General features: G+C 37.6%; 1 protein-coding gene across 2 annotated transcripts in view; it reads right to left on the bottom strand.

Annotated features, from left to right (window-relative positions):
- Positions 1–16,994, bottom strand: part of TMEM135 (transmembrane protein 135) — a 264,541-nt gene that overhangs the window by 151,731 nt on the left and 95,816 nt on the right. For both annotated transcript variants that reach the window (XM_078058656.1, XM_078058657.1), the window contains one exon: positions 15,998–16,063. In XM_078058656.1, the coding sequence (XP_077914782.1) occupies positions 15,998–16,063 (66 nt within the window). The remainder of the gene's footprint in view (positions 1–15,997; positions 16,064–16,994) is intronic.

The following is a 16,994-nucleotide window of genomic DNA, read 5'->3' as shown; positions in this document are numbered from 1 at the left end:
TATATGTGTGTATAAAATTACATTTCTTTGGCAAGTCAAAGAGTTTAAATTACTTGTTGGTGATCTCACCCCAACATTTTACACAAAATTCCTTTAGTATGCTTTGTACAAAAGAATATTTTCCGTGTATCTAAAGACTTTATATTTATAATAGAGCCTGCCTTTTCTAATGCATTCAACCACATTTAGCTCTATAACCAAGGTAGGGAAGTTTAAGTTCAGTGGATTGGGGAAGGGGAGGTAGCTGGGACTGGCTTTACCCATGTGGAAATAATTGTTTTCCTGGCCTAAAGCTCTTCCTATTAGGATCAAAACAAACTGATGTTATCTTAAGAGCCCTTCCAATTTTTGAAAAATAAAACCTAAGTGTTCCATACTTAGCCAGATATTGTCCAGATACTGTTTGTTTTGTTTAAGGAGAAAATTATGGCACATTTATTTTTGTATTTAAATTAAAAGCAGAGTTCCTATTATGAAGAAAATAAGGGCACTTGAACAGATAATCATCTCGGTATAGAAAGGCTCATGCAGAGTTGGTATAGACAAGGCCACCAAGCTTAAACGTTGTGATCTGATATTTTTAAAACCTCAGCATAGCTCCTGGCCTTCTTTGTCTGCATCAGAATTTTCCAAATAAACTCTGTTCACCAGGAGTACGTAACAGTGCCACAGCATATAACATGATGAGCCACTTAAAGGAGATTTAGTGACAAAGATAAAATATTCCAGCAAGAATAAAAGACAAGTTCTGAAGCTCAATGTTTTATGATGTAATTCTGGCATGGGTTCTGAACTTTCCAAGCACCTGCCAAAATATAACATGCTGTTTTGATTCATGGAATTAGAAAACTGAAAAAAACCATATATATATATATATATATATATATATACACACATATACACACACACACACACACACTCACACATACACTCACATACACACACACACAAACACACACCGAGATGCTACATAAACCAGTCTTCTGCTTCTGCCAGTTCAATATCTAAACCACCCAGATTGATGGCAGTTAAGAAGCCTTTTTTTAAATGAGCAAGATAGCAATCCCACAACCTCTTTGAAGCCTCTGAATGTTTCATCACCCTAAAGTAATGTCCACTGGCTTCAGCTGTCTCCAACTTTCTGTTCTGCTTTCAAAACTCATTTCTTCCCACCTCATTAGAGAAAGCTTTGGGACTTCCCTGCATTACGTTGCTTGTTATAAATACTCTTTGAGTCCTAACCTTTCTCTCTAGATCATTTTCCATATTTATTTCTTCTCTCCTTTTCTAAAGGATGCTAACCATTTTCCCTATATGCTTTTTTTAAAAGCTATACTGCTTGAAAGGAAGAAACATAGTAACTTTTCTAGGCTAAATTCTAACAGATCATTTGTATGGCTTGTCAATAAAGATACAATTTGGAAATCACTCCCAGAAGAAAAAAACAATAAACTTGAAAGAGTTATTCAGGAACATTCTAGAATGGTCAGAATTCTTTTCTTTTTTTTTTTTCCTTAGATGATATGGGGATATGGGAGGAAGCTAATCAAGTTAACAAAGACTATATTTCAAATGGCAATGGACATGTATAAAGCACCTTAATATTTTCTTCCTGTTAAAATACAGTTCATAAATCAGAGGTCTTCTTGCAGAAGAGATAAGCCAATTTTCCTTGACAGGATCAACTGAACCTTAATCTGCACTTCTGCAAAGTCAGGGTCTCACCATTCACAGTGGACCTTTTGTACCACTAAGACTTGAAATTATCAAAACTAAGTTTCCAATATGTAATGACTTTACCCTGTTATTCTAATAGAATTCTTAGGTTTATTGGTGAATTTTGGCTTTTCTACCATCACACTTCCTCCTGCTATGTTTATTCTATGTGTGGAAACAAAATCATGATCAGCAGAATGTGGCTGAGTAGGAGACTTCAAGTCTGTAACTAAACATATATTCTGTATATTAATAAACTACTGGCACGAGACAACTGAGAGCACTGGCAATATAGGCTGACCAAAATATTTTATTTTTTTAAAAATTTTATTATGTTATGTTAGTCAGCATACAATACATCATTGGTTTTTGATGTAGTGGTCCACGATCCATTGTTTTCGTATAACACCCAGTGCTCCATGCAGTACGTGCCCTCCTTAATACCCATCACCGGGCTAACCAATCCCCCCTTCCCCCTCCCCTCTAAAACCCTGTTTGTTTCTCAGAGTCCATAGTCTCTCATGGTTCATCTCTCCCTCCAATTCCCCCCCCCCCATTTTTCCCTTCCTTCTCCTAATGTCCTCCATGCTATTCCTTATGTTCCACAAATAAGTGAAACCATATGATAATTGACTTTCTCTGCTTGACTTATTTCACTTAGCATAATCTCCTCCAGTCCCACCCATGTTGATGTAAAAGTTGGGTATTCATCCTTTCTGATGGCTGAGTAATATTCCACTGTATATATGGACCACATCTTCTTTATCCATTCATCTGTTGAAGGGCATCTCGGCTCTTTCCACAGTTTGGCTATTGCAGACATTGCTGCTATGAACATTGGGGTGCATATGGCCCTTCTTTTCACTACATCTGTGTCTTTGGGGTAAATCCCCAGGAGTGCAATTCCTGCATCATAGGGTAGCTCTATTTTTAAATTTTTGAGGCACCTCCACACTGTTTTCCAAAGTGGCTGTACCAACTTGCATTCCCAACAGTGTAAGAGGGTTCCCCTTTCTCCACAACCTCTCAAACATTTGTTGTTTCTTTCCCTGTCCATTTTTGCCACTCTAACTGGTGTAAGGTGGTATCTCAATGTGGTTTTGATTTGGATTTCCCTGATGGCTAATGATGATGAACATTTTTTCATGTGTCTGTTAGCCATTTGTATGTCTTCTTCAGAGAAGTGTCTTTTCATATCTTCTGCCCACTTTTTGACTTGATTATTTGTTTTTTGGGTGTTGAGTTTCAGAAGTTCTTTATAGATCTTGGATACCAGCCCTTTATCTGTAGTGTCATTTGCAAGTATCTTCTCCCATTCTGTGGCTTGCCTCTTTGTTTTGTTGACTGTTTCCTTTGCTGTGCAGAAGCTTTTTATCTTGATGAAGTCCCAAAAGTTCATTTTTGCTTTTGTTTCACTAGCTTTTGGAGATGTATCTTGAAAGAAGTTGCTGTGGGTGATGTCAAAGAGGTTACTGCCTATGTTCTCCTGTAGGATTTTGATGGATTCCGGTCTCACATTGAGGTCTTTCATCCACTTTGAGTTTATCTTTGTGAATGGTGTTAGAGAATGGTCAAGTTTCATTCTTCTCCATATGGCTGTCCAATTTTCCCAGCACCATTTATTGAGGAGACTGTCTTTTTTCCATTGCATGTTTTTTCCTGCTTTGTCAAAGATTATTTGACCATAGAGTTGAGGGTCCATATCTGGGCTCTCTATTCTGTTCCATTGGTCTATATGTCTGTTTTTGTGCCAGTACCATGCTGTCTTGGTGATCACGGCTTTGTAATATAGCTTGAAATCGGGCAACGTGATGCCCCCAACTTTTGTTTTTCTTTTTCAACATTTCCTTGGTGATTCGGGATCTTTTCTGATTCCATACAAATTTTAGGATTGTTTGTTCCAGCACTTTGAAAAATGTCATTGGAATTTTGATCGGGATGGCATTGAAGGTATAGATTGCTCTGGGTAGCATAGACATTTTAACAATGTTTATTCTTCCGATCCATGAGCATGGAATATTTTTCCATTTTTTTGTGTCTTCTTCAACTTCTTTCATGAGTGTTTTGTAGTTCCTAGAGTATAGATCCTTTACCTCTTTGGTTAGGTTTATTCAGAGGTATCTTATGGTTTTTGGTGCTATTGTAAATGGAATCGTTTCTCTAATTTCTCTTTCTACAGTTGCGTTGTTAGTGTATAAGAAAGCAACTGATTTCTGTGCATTGATTTTGTATCCTGTCACATTACTGAATTGCTGTATGAGTTCTAGTAATTTGGGGGTGGAGTCTTTTGGGTTTTCCACATAAAGTATCATGTCGTCTGCGAAAAGAGAGAGTTTGACTTCTTCTTTGCCAATTTGAATAACTTTTATTTCTTTTTGTTGTCTGATTGCTGTTGCTAGGACTTCTAGTACTATGTTGAACAATAGCGGCGAGAGTGGGCATCCTTGAATGTTCCTGATCTTAAGGGAAAGGCTCTCAGCTTTTCCCCACTGAGGATGATATTCGCTGTGGGTTTTTCATAGATGGATTTTATGAACTTGAGGAATGTTCCCTCTATCCCTATACTCTGGAGAGTTTTAATCAGGAAAAGATGTATTTTGTCAAATGCTTTTTCTGCATCAATTGAGAGGACCATATGGGTCTTCTCCCTCCTCTTATTAATGTGTTCTATCACATGGATTGATTTGCGAATGTTGAACCACCCTTGCATCCCGGGGATAAATCCCACTTGGTCATGGTGGGTGATCCTTTTAATGTATTCTTGGATCCTATTAGCTAGGATTTTGTTGAGGATTTTGGAATCCATATTCATCAGGGATATCGGTCTGAAATTCTCCTTTTTTATGCGGTCTTTGCCTGGTTTGGGGATTAAGGTAATCCTGGCCTCACAGAATGAGTTTGGAAGTTTTCCTTCTATTTTTTGAAACAGCTTCAGTAGAATAGGTATTATTTCTTCTTTGAATGTTTGGTAGAATTCCCCAGGGAATCCATCAGGCCCTGGACTCTTGTTTTTTGGGAGGTTTTTGATCACTGCTTCAATCTCGTTACTGATTATTGGCCTATTCAGGTTGTCAATTTCTTCCTGTTTCAGTCTTGGCAGCTTATAGGTTTCCAGGAAGGTCTCCATTTCATCCAGATTGCTCAGTTTATTGGCATATAGTTGTTGATAATAATTTCTAATAATTGTTTCTATTTCCTCGGTGTTAGTCGTGATCTCTCCCCTTTCATTCATAAGTTTATTAATTTGGGTCCTTTCTCTTTTCTTTAGGATAAGTCTGGCCAGTGGTTTATCGATCTTATTAATTCTTTCAAAGAACCAACTTCTAGTTTCGTTGATCTGATCTACTGTGTTTCTGGTTTTTAATTCATTGATTTCTGCTCTAATTACTTCTCTTCTAATGTGTGGCTTAGGCATCGTTTGTTGCTTTTTCTCTAGTTCTTTAAGGTGTAGAGTTAGTTGGTAAATTCGGGATTTTTCTATTTTTTTGAGTGAGGCTTGGATGGCTATGTATTTCCCCCTTAGGACCACCTTTGCAGTATCCCATAGGTTTTGGACTGATGTGCTTTCATTCTCATTGATTTCCATGAATTGTTTAAGTTCTCCTTTGATTTCCTGGTTGACCCAAACATTCTTGAGCAGAGTGGTCTTTAGCTTCCAAGTGTTTGAATTTCTGCCAAATTTTTTCTTGTGATGGAGTTCCAGTTTTACAGCATTGTGGTCTGAGAATATGCAGGGAATAATCTCAATCTTTTGGTATCGGTTGAGACCTGATTTGTGACCCAGTATATGGTCTATTCTGGAGAAAGTTCCATTGCACTTGAGAAGGATGAGTATTCTGTTGTTTTAGGGTGGAATGTTCTGTAAATATCTATGAGGTCCATCTGGTCCAATGTATCATTCAAAGCTCTTGTTTCCTTGTTGATTTTCTGCTTAGATGATCTGTCCATTGCTGAGAGTGGAGTATTGAGGTCTCCTACAATTAACGTATTGTTATCAATATGACTCTTTATTTTGGAAAACAGTTGGCTTATGTAGATGGCTGCTCCCATGTTGGGGGCATAGATACTTAAAATTGTTAGATCTTCTTGTTGGATAGACCCTTTAAGTATGATATAGTGTCCTTCTGTGTCTCTTATTACAGACTTTAGTTTAAAATCTAATTTGTCTGATATAAGAATTGCTACCCCAGCTTTCTTTTGAGGTCCACTGGCATGGAAGACGGATCTCCATCCCTTCACTTTCAGTCTGGATGTATCTTTAGGTTCAGAATGAGTCTCTTTTTTATTTTTTATTTTTTTTAATTTTTCTTTCCTGCTTTGTCAAAGATGAGTTCACCATAGAGTTGAGGGTCCATTTCTTGGCTCTCTATTCTGTTCCATTGATCTATGTGTCTGTTTTTGCGCCAGTACCATACTGTCTTGATGATGACAGCTTTGTAATAGAGCTGGAAGTCCGGAATTGTGATGCCCCCAGCTTTGCTTTTCTTTTTCAACATTCCTCTGGCTATTCGGGGTCTTTTCTGGTTCCATACAAATTTTAGGATTATTTGTTCCATTTCTTTGAAAAAAGTGGATGGTATTTTGATAGGGATTGCATTGAATGTGTAGATAGCTCTAGGTAGCATTGACATCTTCACAATATTTGTTCTTCCAATCCATGAGCATGGAACGTTTTTCCATTTCTTTGTGTCTTCCTCAATTTCTTTTATGAGTATTTTATAGTTTTCTGAGTACAGATCCTTTGCCTCTTTGGTTAGATTTATTCCTAGGTATCTTATGGTTTTGGGTGCAATTGTAAATGGGATCGACTCCTTAATTTCTCTTTCTTCTGTCTTGTTGTTGGTGTATAGGAATGCCACTGACTTTTGTGTATTGATTTTATATCCTGACACTTTACTGAATTCCTATATGAGTTCTAGCAGTTTGGGGTGGAGTCTTTGGGGTTTTCCACATAAAGTGTCATATCATCTGCAAAGAGTGAGAGTTTGACTTCTTCTTTGCTGATTTGGATGCCTTTGATTTCTTTTTGTTGTCTGATTGCTGTGGCTAGGACTTCTAATACTATGTTGAATAGCAGTGGTGATAGTGGACATCCCTGCTGCGTTCCTGACCTTAGGGGAAAAGCTCTCAGTTTTTCCCCATTTAGAATGATATTCGCTGTGGGTTTTTCATAGATGGCTTTTATGATATTGAGGTAGGTACTCTCTATGCCTATACTCTGAAGAGTTTTGATCAAGAAAGGATGTTGTACTTTGTCAAATGCTTTTTCTGCATCTATTGAGAGGATCATATGATTCTTGTTCTTTCTTTTGTTAATGTATTGTATCACGTTGATTGATTTGCAGATGTTGAACCAACCTTGCAGCCCAGAGATAAATCCCACTTGGTCGTGGTGAAGAATCCTTTTAATGTACTGTTGGATCCTATTGGCTAGTGTTTTGGTGACAATTTTTGCATCCATGTTCATCAGGGATATTGGTCTGTAATTCTCCTTTTTGATGGGGTCTTTGTCTGGTTTTGGGATCAAGGTAATGGTGGCCTCATAAAATGAGTTTGGAAGTTTTCCTTCCATTTCTATTTTTTGGAACAGTTTCAGAAGAATAGGTATTAATTCTTCTTGAAATGTTTGGTAGAATTCCCCTGGGAAGCCATCTGGCCCTGGGCTTTTGTTTTTTGGGAGATTTTTGATGACTGCTTCAATTTTCTTAGTGGTTATAGGTCTGTTCAGGTTTTCCATTTCTTCCTGCTTCAGTTTTGGTAGTTGATACATCTCTAGGAATGCATCCGTTTCTTCCAGGTTATCTAATTTGCTGGCATAGAGTTGCTCATAATATGTTCTTATAATTGTTTGTATTTCTTTGGTGTTGGTTGTGATCTCTCCTCTTTCATTCATGATTTTGTTGATTTGGGTCCTTTCTCTTTTCTTTTTGATAAGTCTGGCCAGGGGCTTATCAATCTTGTTAATTCTTTCAAAGAACCAGCTCCTAGTTTCGTTGATCTGTTCTCCTGTTCTTTTGGTTTCTATTTCATTGATTTCTGCTCTGATCTTTATTATTTCTCTTCTCCTGCTGGGTTTAGGCTTTATTTGCTGTTCTTTCTCCAGCTCCTTTAGGTGTAGGGTTAGGTTGTGTACTTGAGACCTTTCTTGTTTCTTGAGAAAGGCTTGTATTGCTATATACTTTCCTCTTAGGACTGCCTTTGCTGCATCCCAAAGATTTTGAATAGTTGTGTTTTCATTTTCATTGGTTTCCATGAATTTTTTTAATTCTTCTTTAATTTCCTGGTTGACCCATTCATTCTTTAGTAGGATGCTCTTTAGCCTCCATGTATTTGAGTTCTTTCTGACTTTCCTCTTGTGATTGAGTTCTAGTTTCAAAGCATTGTGGTCCAAAAATAGGCAGGGAATGATCCCAATCTTTTGGTACCGGTTGAGACCTGATTTATGACCTAGGATGTGATCGATTCTGGAGTCAGAATGAGTCTCTTGTAGACAGCATATGGATGGGTCCTGTCTTTTTATCCAATCTGCAGCCCTGTGCCGTTTTATGGGAGCATTTAGGCCATTCACGTTGAGATAGATTATTGAAAGATATGAATTAATTGTCATCATGTTGCCTGTGAAGACGTTGTTTTTATAGATTGTCCCTGTAAATTTCTGTTGTATATCACTTGGGGTCTTTCTCCTTTTATAGAACCCCCCTTAATATTTCTCGCAGGGCCGGCTTAGTGGTCACATATTCTTTCAGTTTCTGCCAGTCTTGGAAGCTCTGCATCTCTCCATCCATTCTAAATGAAAGCCTTGCTGGATAAAGCATTCTTGGCTGCATGTTCTTCTCATTTAGTACCCTGAATATGTCTTTTTAGGCCTTTCTGGCTTGCCAGTTCTCTGTGGATAGGTCTGACGTTATTCTGATGTTCCTCCCTCTGTACGTAAGGAATCTCTTCCCCCTAACTGCCCTTAAGAGGGTTTCCTTGGTTCTAAGATTTGCAAGTTTTACTATTACATGCCGGGGTGTTGGCCTGTTTTCCTTGATCTTGGGAGGGGTCCTCTCTGCCTCTAGGACGTGAATGTTTGTTTCATTCCCCAGATTAGGGAAGTTCTCAGCTACGATTTGCTCAAACACATCTTCTAGTCCTCTCCACTCCCTCCGGGATTCCAATTATTCTGACATTGGAATGCTTCATTGTGTCACTTATTTCTCTGATTCTATTTTCATGGATTCTGAGTTGTTTTTCCCTGCCTCCTCTTTTCCCTTTTTATCTATTATATTGTCTTCCAGGCCGCTTATTCTCTCTTCTGCCTCAGTCACCCTAGCTGTTAGATTATCTAGATTGGATTGGATCTCATTGATAGCATTTTTAAGTTCTACCAATTCACCTTTTATTTCTGCCCTTAGAGACTCTATGTTGCCATTAATTGATTTCTCCATTCTAGCCATTGTCTTCACAATTGCTAGCCTGAATTCCATCTCCGACATCTTGGTTATATCTGCATGCATTTATAAATCTGCAGCGTAAGTCATAATCTCTGAGTCTTTTCTATTTTGGGGGCTCCTCCTCCCTAGTCATTCTGTCGATGGGTGTTTGAGGGAATGTATAGAGTCCAAATTATTGACCAGAACCCAAGCAAGGTGCACCTGTTTTCTTGGGACCTTAGGGTTGCTGGCCTCTTGTTTTCCCAGCCTGTCTTCTGCAGGAGGGGCCTGCCCTGCTGTTACTCAGGCAACCCTGTTTGGGCGGAGTTGCCCTGCCCACCTGTGGTGAGGGATGGGCTCAGCGGGAATCAGTTTTGGGGGCTTTTGTTGTCTGGCGGCTTTCCGCGTCTCTTCCCCGAGTCAGAGCAGAAGAGACCGTTTCCAACCCTCTGCCTCAGAGCAGAGAGATCGCAGTCTGTTCTTCAGTGAGCTCTCCAGGCCACACCGTCTCCTTTTCTGTCCGTGCTGCTATAAACTGCAGTGGCCTGGGTTGTGCGCCCCTCCGCAGCGTTCCCAGTCCTGCCTCCAGGTTGGGGCACATCTCTGCCCTGTGTGCTTCTAAAACCGCCAGCCGCTCCCAGTTCACGCACGCGACCCCGCCGCTCCGGTTTCCGTCCCGGGGGCTGCAGTTCTCAGGCGCAACCCCGCCGCTCTGGGTTTCCGCCCCGGGGGCTGCCCTAAATTCCTTTCCCCACCGCTACCGGTCTGCAAGTCTGTGCCCGGTCCCCAGCGCGCGAGGCTGTAGCTCACCGGCAGTGTAGAATCCCTACGGCCGGCCAGGCACCCTCCCGCTGCCGTTTATCCTCCAATATCTGCCCGCGGAATCACGGCTCCCCGCTTTGTACCTCAAAACCAACCGCCTGCGATACTCTGTTTGTAGAGATGCAGATCTCCTTACATCTCAGGCTGGTTTCGTGGGTGCTCAGAGTGGTCTGGTAGATACCCAGCTCAATTCCGGGGACCAACTGAAATAGGGTCCCCTACTCCTCTGCCATCTTTCCTCCCTCTGGCTGACCAAAATATTTAAAGTCTGTCTTTCATTACCAATTCTCAGTTCACACACTGTTATAAATAACCACAGTCCAATAATCTCCATATACTCACAGTAATATAGAAAATGCTCAATCGTATTTAATTAAATAAAAAAGTTATCAGTGTACCTGGATGGCTCAGTCAGTTAAGCATCTGACTTGATTTCAGCTCAGGTCATGATCTCTGGGTCATGAGATTGAGCCCTGCCTCAGGCTCTGCACTGGGCATGAAGCCTGCTTAAGATTTTCTCTCTCTCTCTCTCTCCCCCTCTGCCCCTCTCCCCACCCCACCCCCACTCTCTCGCTCTTAAAAAAAAAAAAGTTACAATTTAGGATAGGCTAAATTCTAATAGGGTTACATTGTGCCAGATATTGTGCTAACTGCTTTATACATATTATCTCATTGGTTTCTTACAAAGTAATGCACCAAGTGGATGCATTTATCCCTATTTACAGAAGAACACACTGAGTAGTAAGGTCATAAGTGGCAAGTTATGGACTCAGCCACTAGACTATATATAAAGCTTCCTCAGAGCAGAAACCATGTTAGTTTTATTACAACCCAGCACCTAGTATAGTGCCTGACACTCAATTAATATTTAGGGAAGAAAAGGAAGGGAAGGGACACTAGTGCCATGTGTCAGATCTGTCTTTAAGATGCTCTCAATAAATATTTATTCATTTGATCAGATTTTACAAGCCACTAGTTCCTGGCATTCACTGGGCACCAGGCCACAGACTTCACTATTTGAAATACTAACACTTTGCTTATTAAAGACTGAACATAGTTCCTTAGGTGGTATTAAAAGAGAAATAGTAAAAACAAATAAAATATTTAAGAAAAAAATAAATGCAATTGTAAAAATATAAATGTATGAAAGCTTACTTCTAGATTTCTTTATATAAAGAATTTTCATTCACAAAGAAGAAAAAATACTTAAAGTATTAGACTGAATTGAATACAATTTTTAACAATTTCAACAATGTTGGAAATGTATCTTAATATCTGAATAATCAGTAACTTTGTGAACAAGACTGAATATCAAATATGTAAATTTCAGTCTCTTCAAATAGTCAATTCATGAAAAAATTTGATGTCAAAAAAATATATCATTGTATTACAAATTTCATCATTTTGAAATAACATAGCCCCAGTATTTATTATACATATAAATCTGCATTTATGGTTATACTTATCTTAAACTGACAGTTGATTAAATCGAAATGGTATTTGCCACATAAGTTCTAAATAACTCTATTACTGGTTCATCAGACATATACTAAGATCCTTATTACGTGTTAGGCAGTTGCTAAGCCTGAAGAAACAGAAATCCATACCAAAGAGTTCCTACCCTTACTGCAGGAATTATACTAAAACAAAATATTCTCTATTAGTTATGTAAAGCATGTTCCAGAAAGGTAAAAAAAGTTTCCATTCTAAAAAAACATGCAGAATACCTAATACCACACAGTGATATAAAACAAAACTAGATACTGGGTCAAATCACCTATACTTCTTTCCAAAAGAGCCACAAACCATGCTGCTGTGTTCTGCTTTATATATAAAAATCTTTAAATACACTTCAAACTCCTTGCTATGTCTTCATCTGTTTCGTCTTAAATTGTGTGTTCCTTGGGTTCAGACGTAAGAGTGAAAAATACTTCTTTAAAATAATTTACAGCAGTGGCTAGGCATTAAAATTAGTAGATTTTAGTAGCTCTGTATAATAGATAAGTAGTTCTAGAATAGGTTAGTAAATCTAAATAAATATAGATACTGGAGCCTTAAGCTAGACCCAATGGACAAAGTCTTTGGGGATGGAGCCCATGCACCTAAATTTTATACAGCTCCATGGGCAGTTCTCATGTATAGTAAAGGCTAAAAGAACCACATTTTTAAAAATGGGGGGGTGGCATCTGGGTGTCTAAGTCGGTTAAGCATCGAACTCTTGATTTCAGCTCAGGTCTTGATCTCAGGGTCGTGAGTTCAAGCCCTGAGTTGTGCTCCACGCTGGGTGTAGAGTCTACTTAAAAAAAGGGTGGGGGGCTGGCAAGGGGGGGTATACAAACCTGTGTAAAGCAGAAAATGTTAAAGCTATATAAGACCTTAAAGATCAACTAATCAATTCATTTTCTAAAGTACAAATCTGAAATTGTGAGAAGTTAAGTAAAATGTCCAAGACTGCATAGTTATCAAAGCCAGGAAGAGAACTCACATGGACTAGCGAGAACTCACATGGACTAGCATGCAGACTAGTGCCCTTTCCAGCACACAAAGCTGGCTATTCCACTTGGGAGGGAGATAAAGTACTAATTCTTGATTCATTAGCTTAATCAATATAAGCATTCATATAGTAAATTCTCAGGGAAATGTGAATTAAAAAAAACCAACAACTATAGCTGACCCTTGAACAACGTGGAGGTTAGGACACCAACCCCCAGCACAGTCAAAAATCTGCATATAACTTTTGACTCCCCCAAAACTTAACTCTAATAGTCCACAGCTCATTGCAAGGCTTGTAACATAGTCAATTAACAATATTTGTATGCTGTAAGTTTTAAAAAAAATTCTACCCAAAAAAACTGCTTCCTAACCTATGTAATTTAATTAAGATAAAAAAGATCCAGCCCACATACAAGAGTGTACAAAGAACATATCAACATGGTTAGACATTTAGTGACTAAACAGAACTGTGAAGGGTCAGTATTTTTCTCCATTCATTTTAAACCACATATTTCTCTATACAAAAGAAGAGGGAACACTGATAATCAGAATGCATTAAAAAAATTATGGCTGATTACATAATCTTAGAGGTCTTAGCTACTCTGCTATTTTTCAGTTGTCAAGCTATAGGATAACTGAATAATTAGAAAACTTTAGGTAAGTGAATTAAATTGAGGGATATTATACTGTATAGTGGAATGAATGGGTGTTAAGAGTCAGACTGGCGCTCAGATCCTAGCTCTCCCATTTCCTAGCTGTTTGATCACAGGCAAAATGTTTAAATCCTCTGAGCCGCATTTTACCTATAAAATGAGACTAATAATTTCCCCCTTGCAGAGTTGTGATGAAGATATTAAAAAAGATAATGTGTCACTCCTTTGCTTATCCTCCAATGATTCACTGTAACTTATAAAGTCAGTTTCAAACTCCTTCAAAAACTATCTGCTTATTTTCTGAGAGAGGAATCATGTTTTCTGGTCTCAACATTTCTTAAAACATCCAAGTAGAAATGCCCAATAACACAAAGTATAGGCTTAGAGTCAGAACACAGGGAAGGGTAGATAAGCAAAGTTCAGTGTAATCGTGCAACCAGTCAATAACGTACTCAAAGACTGATCTTTTCGTAATTTGGATATGCCAGTCTTTATTCTTCCTACTTGATAGCATTGTCATGGAGTTATTTCTTAATCTCTGCTTAACAGAAATTTTCACAGTAATGGGTTAGAACAATTTTTTAAGTGCCCTAGGACAAGTAAACTGCTTACCCTTCTCCTCCCTTAGCATTTCATAAATTTTCCACTATGACAAATATGGTGATTTCAGCTTCTGTTTAAATAATCCATTAAATTGTTAACCTTTTAGTTTTTCTCCTACTCCCAAATGAATTCTCTATTGTTGCCTTGATACTAAAATTTAGCACATTCCAAGGGGAATCTGGGCTCTAGTTACTTCCAGACTCAATAGAACTAAAGCATTTTCTACTCTCTACCAGATTTTTTTTCCAGGTATTCATGCAATTGTTTCCTCAACTGGAGAGTAAGCACCTCTAAAGGCAAGAACCATGTTATATCATCTATTTCCATAGCACTTAGCCCAGCAGCTCCAAAAATCTATGCCACTTGTATATACACATATTTAGTAATATCTTTGTTTTGTTTTGTCTTAATTTTATATTTTCCAAGTCAAATAATTAAATTAAAACTATTTTGTAGCCTATCCTAACTACCATTTACTGAATACTTACTACACGTCACTGTATTTTTTAAACTACAAAATATTGTATTTTATCAACTCTAACATATGAGAGACTTATAAGAAATCTCACAATTACTATGAGGTATCACTGATTAGAAAACACATACCATTTTCAGAGATCTTAAAATGTAAAAGAAAAAATGTGCATCTTAACAGTTTTAACCTCACTTTAGAAACTGAAAGTCACAGAGTGCTTAATAACTCTGTCCAAGAGGTGCCTGCGTGGCTCAGCTGGTTGGGCGTCTGCCTTCGGCTGGGGTCATGATCTCAGGATCCTGGGATCGAACACCGCATTGGGCTCCCTGCTCAGCAGGGAGTCTGCTTCTCCCTCTCCCTCTGCCCACCCCCCAGCTTGAGCATGTACACTCTCTCTCTCTCTCAAGTAAATAAATAAATAAAATCTTAAAAAAAGAAAAACAAAAACAAAATAACCTCTGTCCAACATTAATACCTCTTAATGAGGTTAGTAACCTGTGGCAATCCCCAGTAACTGGTAACTGGGAGGAAGAAATGGATCAAAAGCCAGCTTTTTTAACTACTTCCTCTCCATTATATAAAATATGTACATATCCAATGTGTTGATATGCTCAAAAGATTACTTTTAAAACTGTCTTGCATACATTTCCCCAACCTTCTACAACAGAAAATAAAGTTCAAAAATGCATTGCCCCCCCCAAAAGAAAATACATAGCAATTACTAAAATCTGAAATTCATTTTGACATATTCTAGGCAGACTAATATGTCTGACTTTATTAATGGGAATATTTTTCTTCTCAAAATGGCACCACATACTGCAGTTTGTTGAGAATACAAAGGGATCAGTTAAGTCTTTTTCATAGACAAAATATATATTACAAGTTAATTCCAAAGTGCCTTGTCAATATACAATTCAACATTTAAGAGTATATGATTTCCAAATGATTGTACATTTTCACCTAACAAGCAGATATAGCAATCGATAAAATTTATAATCATACAATAATACAATTTCAGTTAACTCCTCAGATATTCAGTCACTTCTACTAAATATTTAGGTTACTGAATTATAAATACTACATTAAATAACACAGAATTTAATTCTAGAATAAGGAACTATTCTATATTTTATCCTTAAGTATTTGCTAGTAGAATAGAAAAAGGAACATGGCAACGTGACATCATATTCAACCTCAACTTAAGTATGTCTTAGTGAGAAAGTGAATTAAGAAAAGGCAGACAGAGTGGTAATCAGGCTGGTAATAATTCTGGAATGAAAATTTATTTCAGTAGTAGGATTTTTTTAAGAATTGGTAGGAGCATTTAGAAAAGTGAAAACTTAGAATCTTAAGTGAGCCTCAACTATAAAACAAACAGACTAAATTCCATTTCTCCCACCTTCTCTCTCTTGTTTCTCTCTCTGTGATAAATGTCAACATTACAAATTATTTTATCCTAAGAAAGAAGTATCAGATCTGTAGAACACAGAATAAAAAGAAAGGAAAAAGCACAGGATTATTTTCAGTAAATATATATATATATATGCAGAAGTTATTATTAAGTAAATTGTCATCTTCTTTTAAGAGTAAAAGCAATTGGTAACCAAATATTAAAAGAGTTAGCAATTTGCTTTCAACCCAAGATCTGGTTCCAATATGACCTAACTAAAACAGATTTATAGGTCAGATTCACTCAGTATTATGTATATCATGTATTTCTCAATTTGTTATATAAAGTATCACAGAATTCACTACATTTTATGTTCTAAAAACAGCATACTATGAAATAAATAATATTTATGTCAAAATTCTCATCTTACTTCTCCATTTCTTAATGTTGTGATGGTTCCTCTTGCTACTGCCATTCTAAATAGTGTTTCTGTGGCCTGTGAATTAAAAAAGCAAAAATACATCATTCATAATCTGTACTCAATTGTATACCCCCTCCAAACTGTAAAAAACATTCATTCCTATTACATTTCCAGCAACTTCTAGAGAAGCATCAATAAGTCACAATAAGAGCTACATGATCTCCATCATATTTCAGAAATATCATTTTCAGAACCTCTTACTTAATGACATTAAAGACCTCAAACAGAACTGTTTCGAAGGTTATTTTGATCTGCTGGTATTCAACCATGTCTACAGAGTTTCAAATTAGTACACTTAGATAAATTTAAACCTTAGTTTGATTAATGAAGATTAAGTAAAAAGCTAGTACTTGGATTCAATTCAGAAATTATCATTTATTCTGATTTTTTAGTTTCAAGTTCAGTTCAAATCACTTGACTGCTACTGAAATACTGACAGAAGATGAAGTAATTCACTGATTCCATATATAAAATAACACCCCCCCAAAATTATTGCTTTCTATATACTAACAATGAACAATCCTAAAAGGAAATTAACAATTCTAAATAAGCTTAACTAACAAAGCAAAAGATTTAGTTGTTCACTGAAAACTACACACACTACTAAAAGAGATAATGGAACACATAAATAAATGGAAAGGCATCCTGTGTTCATGAACTGGAAGACAACTGTTAAGAAGTCAACACCACTGGGGTGCCTGGGTGGCTCAGTTGTTAAGCGTCTGCCTTCAGCTCAGGTCATGATCCCAGTATCCTGGGATCAAGCCCCACATTGGGCTCCCTGGTCAGCCAGGAGCCTGCTTCTTCCTCTCCCACTCCCCCTGCTTGTGTTCCCTCTCTAGCTGTGTCTGTCAAGTAAATAAAATCTTTAAAAAAAAAAAAAAGAAGTCAACACCACCAAAAATGATCTGTAGGGTCAATGTGAATCCTACCAAAATCCCAATGA

The sequence above is a fragment of the Halichoerus grypus genome, chromosome 11 (assembly GCF_964656455.1).
Source record: "Halichoerus grypus chromosome 11, mHalGry1.hap1.1, whole genome shotgun sequence".
Taxonomy (NCBI): Eukaryota; Metazoa; Chordata; class Mammalia; order Carnivora; family Phocidae; genus Halichoerus; species Halichoerus grypus.
The sequence above is the reverse complement of the archived record's forward strand: the minus strand, read 5'-3'. Positions and strand labels throughout refer to the sequence as shown.